Source organism: Echinops telfairi, unplaced genomic scaffold (assembly GCF_000313985.2).
Source record: "Echinops telfairi isolate 266 unplaced genomic scaffold, ASM31398v2 ScPeMD7_31;HRSCAF=116, whole genome shotgun sequence".
NCBI lineage: Eukaryota > Metazoa > Chordata > Mammalia > Afrosoricida > Tenrecidae > Echinops > Echinops telfairi.
The window spans coordinates 59,096,785-59,107,232 of record NW_022103928.1 but is presented as its reverse complement, the minus strand read 5'-3'; the positions used below and the strand labels follow the sequence as shown (position 1 = coordinate 59,107,232).

The 10,448-nt window shown below is 46.8% G+C and overlaps 1 protein-coding gene across 2 annotated transcripts in view; it reads right to left on the bottom strand.

Annotated features, from left to right (window-relative positions):
• The window catches only part of LOC123521655 (outer dynein arm-docking complex subunit 2-like), a 120,834-nt gene that overhangs the window by 51,230 nt on the left and 59,156 nt on the right, over positions 1-10,448 (bottom strand). The window contains exon 3 of one of the 2 annotated variants that reach the window (XM_045289982.1): positions 5,584-5,887. The exons of the other annotated variant lie outside the window; for it this stretch is intronic. Coding sequence (XP_045145917.1) covers positions 5,774-5,887 — 114 coding nt within the window. The 3' untranslated portion in view covers positions 5,584-5,773. Of the gene's footprint in view, positions 1-5,583; positions 5,888-10,448 lie in introns of those variants that run through there. 2 annotated transcript variants of the gene reach the window in all.

Sequence of the window (10,448 nt, the reverse complement as noted above, 5' to 3'; positions counted from 1 at the left end):
AGGGGGGGGGAGCGTGGCGTCGGGTGGGGAGGCAGGAATCAGCAAGGCAACAAGTGCCAGTCTGAGAAACGAACGCAGTAATTGGAACTCAGAGAAATGGCACAAGGGAGACAAATACGAGGCTCTCTATGGAGAATGTGGTCTTGGTGGTATCGCGCATTGCAAGAGGTTGCAACTATTACTTTAAAAAAAAATGTTTATGAATTTTACACGTGCGTTCCCTCTCTCATCTGTAGACTAAGGAGCTCACTCTCCAAAGCTAGCACTAAGAAGTCGGAAGAAGGCCTGCTTTGGAAGTTCCCAAATAACAGCACACAAACAAACAAAAAATGGGGGCAGTGTTTTTACTTTAAAAAGCAATCAATGCCCATCATGAAACAGACCAGAAAACGCAGATGAGCAATAAGAGCAAACAAAACCACGGATTCTGCTCCACCCAGAAACCATCACCTGCTTACAGCGTGACGCCTCCCAGTGGCAGCTTCCTTCCTCGTAGCTCTTCAGCTATAGGTACTCACACTGTTTCAGGGGCCGAGACAGAACATTCAGCTTCAGAGCCAGCTCTTCAATTGAATAACACATTACCACAAAACTTTAGATGTGACTGCGATACCACATCAAATGTTTTTAATGACTGTGTTTCACTGCGCATTTAAGCCTAGAACAGACCCATTTCTTTCCCTAACCTTTTTACCAATAGAGGCAATGGTGTGGCGATCATCACTGTAGCTAAGTCCTTGGCCATAACGAAAGGTATGCAGAGCTAGAAACCAGGTGGTTTGCATTGCCAGAAAGCTCTTGCAAAAATGATAGGGCCCATTTAGATCAATCCTAGCAAATACACACACACATACACACACACACACACACACACCAATTTTTGTATTTGAAATGGGATCACCTAAATCTGGGTAGCATTATATAAAATTCAGTTTATATAAAATTACATATTATATAAAATCCCATTACCTTTCTGCTCTATCCGCATTTAGGGAGAGAATTTCACTTTCTGTATTAAATACATAACGGTGGTGGCTGTGACGGTGGTGGCGACGGTGGTGGTAGGGGCATTTGTTGTTTGGGAATTTAATACATTTGAGGATACTGAAGCTTTTAAATAAAGAGTAGTTTTCCTATTTTCACTCAACCACAGATGGACAGAGTCAATTTCATTCCCAAGTCTTCCAAATGTAATCGTCAATGAATTGGGAATAGGCCTGGGAGGATTTTGTCATCTTTTAACCATTGTGTCCAAGAAAAAGGAAGATTTACTTACTTAGAGTACTTGGTTTTCTGTTTGTCAATAGTGGAGCCTCTTATTTCCCTAAGTGGAAATAAAGTTTTCACTGGTGGTACACTTTGAGGCATTGGACTACTAACCACAAGGTTGGCCATTCAAACCCACCAGCCACTCTGAGGGAGAAAAACAAGGCTATCAGCTTCCATATAGATTTACAGTCTCAGAAACCTGGTAGATGGAGGCCATGAGTTGGAATCCACTTGGTGGCAGTAATTTGGGTATTGCTCTTTTAATATTCTGGATTATAAATTCGCAGTCCCATGAAAATCCCATAGGGATGTAGCACGACCATACCAAATCCATCAAAATAACAGGATTCTCCAGGACCTCCCCTAAGAAAAGGAACCTTCCATTCCTTTACAAGAACCTAGAAAAATTCCAGAGAGGAGTTATTTTTAGCGCATGCCGTACTGACAGTAGCAAGGGACTACGGACTGCTGGCTGAGTGACCCCGGCCAAGACCTTGGAAAAGAGAGTGGTGCAAACTGAAGAGCTTGGAAAGTCAAAGAACACTTCATTAAAATTTCTTCCATCTTAACCTCCTTTCCAACGGAAACGGCTGCCCCGTATCAAGAAAGTGTATGCTGACAACCTCAATTCTTTACAAGATTTCGGAGGTGAGGTTCTTTTTCAGACCTTTGTTTCCCCCCAGGATGTTAAAAACGAAACAAAACACCCAGAACACCAGCCGTTGTGTCCCATTCCAACTCATCACAACCTGAGAGGGCAGAGTAAAACCGCCCCTTGGGGTTTCCAACGGTGCAGGTATTTCTAGGAGCAGAGGGACTCACCATTCTCGTGCGGAGTAGCTGGTGGGTTTGAACTGCTGACCTCATAGCCTACCACATAACCCACTTATACACCCACCAGGGTTCTTTCTAGGATGGTCAAGGAATCCAGTAGTGGTTGTCAGTCTCAAATAGAACAAAAGAGATAAAACAGAAAACCTCTGCACACAAAAAATCATGGGTGGGGGGTGAGGCGGGGAGAATGCATAGGGACATGCATTATTCATTGCAGTGCCATTGGCACTAGCTCAAATGTGGAGGGAAGAATGGATACACTGGGGTCTATTTGTACAATGAAGTGTCATTCAGCGTATAGAGAGATGATTGACGTTCTGATGAATGCTACAACACAAGCAGACCTTGAAAGAAATAGGCTGAAGTTAATAAAAGCAGACCCCAAAAGGATACATATCATATGATCTCACTTATGTGAAATATCTTAAATAGGCTGGTGCATAGAGACATCAGCTTGCTAGCAATTACCAGGGACTGGCAGGAGGCAGGGAGCCTTATTGCTTAGGGGGGCATTAAGGGTGTGTGGGGCATTTTGGAGAAGAATGGTGACAAGTATGGCAGTTATATAATCGTTTGTCAATTTGAGAGGATTAAGAGTGAAGGAGTGGAGTCTAGCCTGTCAATCAGGTCATAGTCAATGAGGCCTCTGTGTGGGCATGGCCTTCTCCTGAGGATTCTGGGTACTCCAGTATTCCTCCTTGGAGGCAGGAGACACACACTCTCTCTCTGATCACTCCTTGGGAGACATTGCAGCTGACAAGACACATGGAACTACACTAGTGCCCTGAGATGGAGAAGCCACGTGAACCCTGCCCGTGGTGAGATGCCTCTACTGCCACTGGATCCGCAAGACTTTCCACCCACTGGCCTGTGATCTTCCTGCATTCGGTGTCACTGCATGTGTTTCGTGAGTCTGAAGAGGACTTATAGATTGGTATTGGACATATGGGCTAATATCAGGCTTATCGACTTCATCCGGACTGGACTGGATGTTTTCTCAGTATTCAATTGATCTTGTATATAAAGCTCTTTCTTATACACATGAGTGTCTTTGAATTTGTTTCTCTAGTCTACCCAGACTAACACAAGGGTAGCAGAATGTGGCAGATGAAGCTAATGTCACCACACTGTCTATGTCAAATTGGCTGACACGCCAAATGTGATGTTCATTTTGCTGAAATTAAAGTAAAATAAACAACTAAGAGACCCCATGAGCGTTCTCCTGATGTGTGGTAGCAAAGAAGGAAACGGTGGGATTTTCTATCGGGACGTTCTCGGGGGGCAGCTCTGGGAGCTTTTGGCCCCTTTGACATGTTTCCAGTGACATCAGGGGTTTCAGTTCCACTTTTTCACTAAAGAGGCCCACACTGACCTTGAAACTCAACTTCCCACCCAATGTCTCTAAAGGTACTACATACACTTCGAGGGTGTCAGCATGTTAAACAATTCTGAGGACTATTCAGAACAATCCTGTTAGACTTTTCTATTTGCTTTCAAGGGCTCGTTTTCTACACCCTTAACTGCCCACTCCCACCACCCCCCCACTTACATATCACTGTTGACTATAGCCCATATGTTTAGTAATGATGTAAATGAAGCTCAAATTCCTGTTATCAAGTGCATTTCAAAGGACCAATTCTTGGCCACCTGCATATCTCTCTCTCTCTCTCCTCCCCTCACTTCAAGGGGCACCGGATCCAAGAAAAGGACAGCAGTGGTGGAGGCTTCCTTGAACAACAACATAAGCAGTGAGATGCTCCTTCATTTCCTATAGACGCTCTAACCCACCGTTTCCAAAAGTGTGTTTCGTGCTAATGAAACACAGGTCCGTGGCGGTGGCGACATTTGAAAACCCCCTGTAGACACTTACAGGATTGAAACTGCCATTTACATTCCATGCTAAGTTTGCCTTAAGACCAGCTCCTTACTGAAAATACAGGGAATCCAGGACGGATGAGCCCTATAGGACCAGTTGTGTGAGTGGCAAAACAGGGAGGGTAGAGGGAGAATGGGTAGGAAAGAGGGAACCAATTACATGGAACTGTGTGTGACCTCCTCCCTGGGGGACAGACAACCGAAAAGTGGATGAAGGGAGAAGTCGGACAGGGCAAGATAGGACAAAATACCCATTTATAAACTATCAAGGGCTCATGCGGGAGGGGGGAGCGGGGAGGGAGGGGAAAAATGAGGACCTAATGTCGGGGGGTTTAAATGGAGAGAAAATGTTTTGAGAAACGATGTACAAATGCGCTTTACACAATTGATGTGTGTATGGATTGGGATAACAGTTGTATGAGCCCCTAAAAAAATGTTAAAAAAAAAAAAAAAAAGACCAGCTCCTTGCTCGCATGACCCTCCTGAGCAGCCCCTTTGAGAAGCTGTGAAGACGAGTCCCTGTTTTGCAAGCCTTGGAAACGCTCAGAAATGCCTTCCGATTGGATCGTAGAACCTATCCCTGGCTTAATTTTCATCAGCACAGATGCTTCGTGTCGGGCAGTTTTATTTGCATTTAATGCAGTCCCGTGTTTTGTCATTTCCAAAACATGGAACGCACAGGCAAGGCTCAATATTCTCCCGATGAAAAAGTGCTCGTCTGCCCCAGCGAGCCAGACCCGAGACGGCCGGGGGATGTATGTAGCTGATGCATTCAATGCGATTTTCTGGCGAGCGTTCGGTCCATGCCTGGGTACAGTTAGTTCCCAAACATGTCGGCAGCACACCGAGGTTACATATGTGATTCTTTTAAGTGGGTTCTTAATGTCTCCAAAACCTGATAAAACACCATCAATTCTCTGCAGCCACTTTGTAAAAAGTACGTGGTGTACTGAGCACAAGCTCAGAGATGCAAAGCGGTTTTATGTGAAGTAATACTATCCTTACCTCAGCAGCAATTCGTTCTTTCAATTAAAAAAAGAGAGCGAGCGAGTTGGTGACTCCCTGCAAGGGACATTAAACATGACTGTTTATGCTCTGCACATCTCAAAGTAAAAAATACTCACTCACTGCTTATGTTTTTGTGATTTGCCTGATCTGATAGCGCGACAGATGTTTGGTCGTCTTTCGGCGCGACGTGGGCTGACCTGGGAATGATCCCGCTAACTCCAGCTGCTTAATTCTAAATGCCATTTAATAGCAGTTTGTGAAATCAACACATCTTCTCAGCGCTCTCCTGTGGGTTGCAAGCGATCAAACAGACACAGCCATCGAGACAGGGGGGTTAGATCGGTTTAACAGAGGGGGGGATTCAGGAGGCATTCCTGAATGACTGTAATCCGGTGCACCGGGAAGGCCGCGTCCTTTATTAAAAATCATTACCAACCGAGGAACAAAGAAGCGTGCACCCCTGAAACAAGGACGTGCGGGAGGCAGGCATTTTCGAATTCCTGGGAAATGACTTCAAATGTCTTAGTGTCTATTTCATGGCAGAGCCTTACCACCCCCACCCTCCCCTGATACCCCTCCACCCCCAATGAAATAGACTCCGAAATGCAGTCCATGGAGGAGAAACAGCTATTGCATTTGCCACTCGTGGGCCTGCACTTAGACACTGGTCAGTACTGGGAGGGTTTTCCCAGCACAGGCTCGTGGGTCAGGGGAGGGATGTGTTCCGTGTCGAGTGAAATGTGTTCGGTTGCTTGTCCCGTCTGCTCAGATTCCAAAGGCATCCTTCTCAAACGTATCTTGCCTTCTCAGTAGCCAGCGCCAGCCTGCGGATGTTGGAGATGCAGCCGGCCGCGGCTTCCTGGAGGTCCTGGTCGGGAGACCCAACCATGTCCAGGAGCAGCTGTAAGGAACGGAGGGAGGAGAGGGCGGCAGCAATCAACCAATGAGCCCAAAGCCAACGTTAAGCTAAGGAAATGATTTTACACAACTAAATATCGTTTTGTTTTGTTTTTTAGCATCGCAAAAATGTTCAAGAGAGTCCACATTTAGGAGAATATCAGTACCAACCCGCAGGTTCTCCAATCCACTGCCAGGGAATCGGTCTGGGCTCCCAGCCACCGCAGACAGGGATGCTTTTGTTCATGAGTTTCTCATCTTGTCATTCTGTGGAACTGATCGAGACCCGTCATTTCTCTCTCCTCTCTTGGGTCACAGGGAGCCCTGGTTGGAGTAGTGGCTATGAGTTGGGCGGCTAAACACAAGGGTCAACAGTTCCAAACCACCAGCCACTCCACGGGAGAAAGCTGAGCCTTTCAACTCCTTGTAAAGAGTTCCAGGCTCGGAAACCCAGGGGGCAGTTCCACCCGGCTCGTGGAGTCACTTTGAGCCGATGAGTGCGGGTTTTGCTTGAGTGCTTTGCTCAGCTAACTACTGTGCATTCTGCCTCTGGAAGGTTTCTCGAATCCTTGCTGGCTTTTCCACCACACTGTGCCTTGACTGATAGCATAAGAGCCCCGGAAGCCTGAGGGTTCAAGTCCTTGGCTACTAATCGAAAGTTCAGTGATTTGAACCCATTGGCCGCTTTGAGGTGGGAACATGTGTCGGCCTCTTCTGCAAAGATTCACAGCCTCGGAAGCCCCAGGGGGCGGGTTTACAGGTTCTCCGAGGATTGGGGGAGTTAGAATCAACCCGACATGATTCAACAACAGACTGCTAACAAATCCTCTTACGTGGAGTCTCTGCATGCTGTCATCTGCTGACATCACAACTTATCATATCAGTCCCTTGGGAAAAACTTTCATTGGGTCCCAGTTTAGAGTAGCCAGAGCCCATGCCAGCTACCCGCCGTTGAAAGGATTCTGCACGGTAGCCTCAGCTCGTCTTTATCCTGCTCCTTTGGAGACACCAAGGCCACGAGTCTCCCCTTTTCTTGCCTTTGTGGATTGTACCCCAATATGGAAAATGCCCTCACCCGCCCCCTGCTTTCACAAAATGGCCCTTCTCCCTCAACAGCTCCCTGACTGCCTCATCGCAGAAGTCTGCCCACTCCAGGGTCTGTCGCTGCGCTTACATTTCCCCTCCTAACAGGTATCTTGGTGAGTACACGCCCTCCTCCTTTAGATGGTAAACGCCGGCACAAACCCAGAATGGACGTCGTGCCTGGTACTGAGATGTCAAATCAGTGCTGGAGAAATTCATGAGCCCTTTTGTCAATTTTGATTCTAATGAGCAGTTCTGATAAAAGATGGGAAAATCATATCTGAACCCCCTAAGACAGTGAAGATTTGAAAACTGAGGTAGAAAGTGTCCATTCATCAAGGACATACTGTGCAATATCTTAAATTTACCACACTTAGGAGTGGGGATTTTATTCTGAACATCGTAGAAAGACAGTAAGGACCCTCACTAAGAGCACAACATGATTTTATTTTTATTTTAGAAAGATGGTGTATGTTAATTTACAGAAGACGGACTGCAAAGAGAGGAGAGGCTGGTACGATGAGACTCAGTAACGAGGAAGGACTAAATAAGGCAGAAACGATTGCATCGGGAGGAACACTGGTGGTGTGGTGGCTTCTGACTGAAGGTCAGCTGTGGGAACCCACCAGCTGCTCTGGGGGAGACGGTGGTGGCACTGTCCTCCTGACAAGAGCACAACCACGGAAGCCCCGGGGTGCTATGAGTTAGACTTCCCCGCACACCATCCTCTCAGGGGTCCTACCAGACTCTGCCTGATAAGTAAGGCTGGTCTTTCTTGGGATTGGACTTTTTGTTCTATATTTTTCTCCCACTCGATTCAGGGCCTTCTGTGACCCAAGCAAAGCAGGTGGTTCTGATAGCAGATCTCTTTCTTCCAGTCAGGGTCATGGAGCCTGGGGCCCACGCTGTCCTTCAGGTCCTTCAGTTACCTTGGACTTCCTCGAGCTGCCATGAGTCTTTGATTGTCCCCATTCTTCCTTGCTCTGCACAGGGAAGGACCAACAGTTGTATTTTTGACGGCTGCTGCCGAGCGTTTAAGACCACAGTCATTACTCCCCACAGTCGGGCGTAGAACATTGTCTTTGTGGATTACGTCACGCCGATTGGCTTGGGTATCTCCCCAGACTGAGGTCCTAAGTCCCCAAGCCCAGTGACTTATTCTCACAAGACATTTGGTTATGGCTAATAACTTTTCATAGCTTTCCCCCGTGTTTGTTCAGCTCTATGCATGGAAATATTTAGAGTACATACACATATGTATCTAGAGATAACATGTGCCAAATCTATGTATGATCATGAGTCTAGTCCCATTTACCCACTCACGTGTTCAGCTTGCGTGTCTGCCTAGGTGTTCATTCACAGGTGATTGTTTGTTATTAGTGATACTGTCTCAAGATGCAATATTGAAGGATTCCAAGGGCAACATCAAAAGAAGATGGAAAGAATATGTACACACAGTCACTGTCCCCCTAAGCACTGGTTGACATTCAGCCACTTCAAGAACCGGTGACACTGAACATGTCCAAGCTGCACTGCAGGCATTAGTCAAAAACAAGGCTGTAGGAATTGATGGATTATCAATCAAAATGTTTCACCAAGCTGCCGAAGCACAGGAAGTACTCACTAGTCGAAGTCAAGAAACTTAGAAAACAGCCACCTGGCCAACTGGAATAGATTCATATTTCTCCCCATTCCAAAGGAAGTGACCCACTGGAATGTGGAAATTACTGAACAACACCATAAGAGCACATGCAAGTACATTTTTGCTAAAGGTAATTTTTAAATGGTTGCAGCAGAACATCAGCAGGAAACTACCAGGAATTTGAGTTTGACTAACGTGTTGAAGAGCAAGGATGTTTCACTGTGAAGACTAAGGCTCATTATGATATTCCAATTACTTCATAAGCGTGTGAAAGGTGGATCTTGAATAAAGAAGTCTGGAGACAAGTCGATGCATAGGAATTGTGGTTTGGGCAAAAACACGTTGAAAGCATCACGGAAGAACAAACAATCCACCTTGAAAGCATTATGGCCCGAATTTTCCTTGGGAATGAGAGTGGCAAGCCTTTGTCTCGCACACTTCACCACCAGGTTATCAGGAGCGACTAGTTCTTGGAAGGGGACACGTGGGTAAAACAGAAGGTCATCCAAGAAGAGAAAGACCACCAGGAGGATGGACATGGCTGCAACCCAACAACCAAGAGCAATTGTGAAGAGCACGCAGGACCCGGCGGCGTCCGGTCTGCTGCGCATGGGGTTGCTAGGAGTCAGAACAGACTCCAGGGCCCCTGTACCACCCGACTGTGTCCGTTACCCCGGCTAAGAATAAGGGACGGGAGCCCGGGGGTTGTGGTTATGAGTTGGGCTGGGTTCTGCATGTCGGCAGTTCGAAACCACCAGTAGCTCTGGTAAACAGTCTGAGAAACCCGCAGGCAGTGACCATGAGTCAGCATGGGCTCCATGGCAGAAGTTTGACTTTCTGGTTGAGGATGAAGGACACTCCGCCGAGGTAAGCTTAAAAAAACAAAAGACAAATGGAGCAAAAGGAAAAAGCTACTGTAGACAAACATTCCTGGGTTGAGGACTAGGTCGTATGGCAGGGGCCAGACCAAATCCAGGGATACATATGGTAGCCAACTAAAAAGAAGGGGGGAAAGGAAACAAAAACAAAAAAAAAGGGTATTTGGGGAACAGGGCACTAACCCACCCAAGGGGAGGGTATTGTTAATATCTCCACAGGGAAAGAAGGACCAGACTTCAACCCAGTGCTCCAAAATGTGAATGCAACATACCGGCATGGAACAGGGAACCAGTGGAGAGGTCTAAGGGGCTGACCCCAATCCCAACTACATGGATACCTGCCCCTCTCCCCAGAAGAATTTATTTCAGAGGACAACACTGAAGCTGCAGCTCAGGGAGAGGGACATGTCTGATCAGAGCACATGGGAGCAAATGAAGGGGGAGGAAGACAGAGTGAAGCACATCCTGGCTACCCGAGCCTTGAGGACGATATTCCCGCTCAGAGCAGCCAATCCACAGAAAAGACCATATGGCAAGCCCCAGTATGAGACCCGACATCCCTTCCTGACCCATAGCCCTACAGGAGACAATGCTGGAGACACAGTGTGGGAATTGCGCCCACTCTGATCCCACCACACCGAGGCAAAACAGTAAGGGCAAGCAACAGAACAGCAAGGGGAACAGATCAAGGAAGTCCCCAGGGAATACCAAATATAGTCTTTGGGGCCAGGGCTGGGCATCCCATCAGACCCAACCGGAAAACACTCCTAAAGCCAACAAACAGTCCTTCAACTAACTACAGGCTTCTCTTTTTTGTTGTTGTTGTTTTTTGTCATTGACTTTTTGTTGTTGTTGTTTTGTTTTCTTTTGTTGCTTTGTCTTGTTTTTGTGCATGTTATTATCTCCACAGGTCTGTCTAAGTAAGATAGGCTGGATGAAAAATCTGGAGGAGAAAACAATGG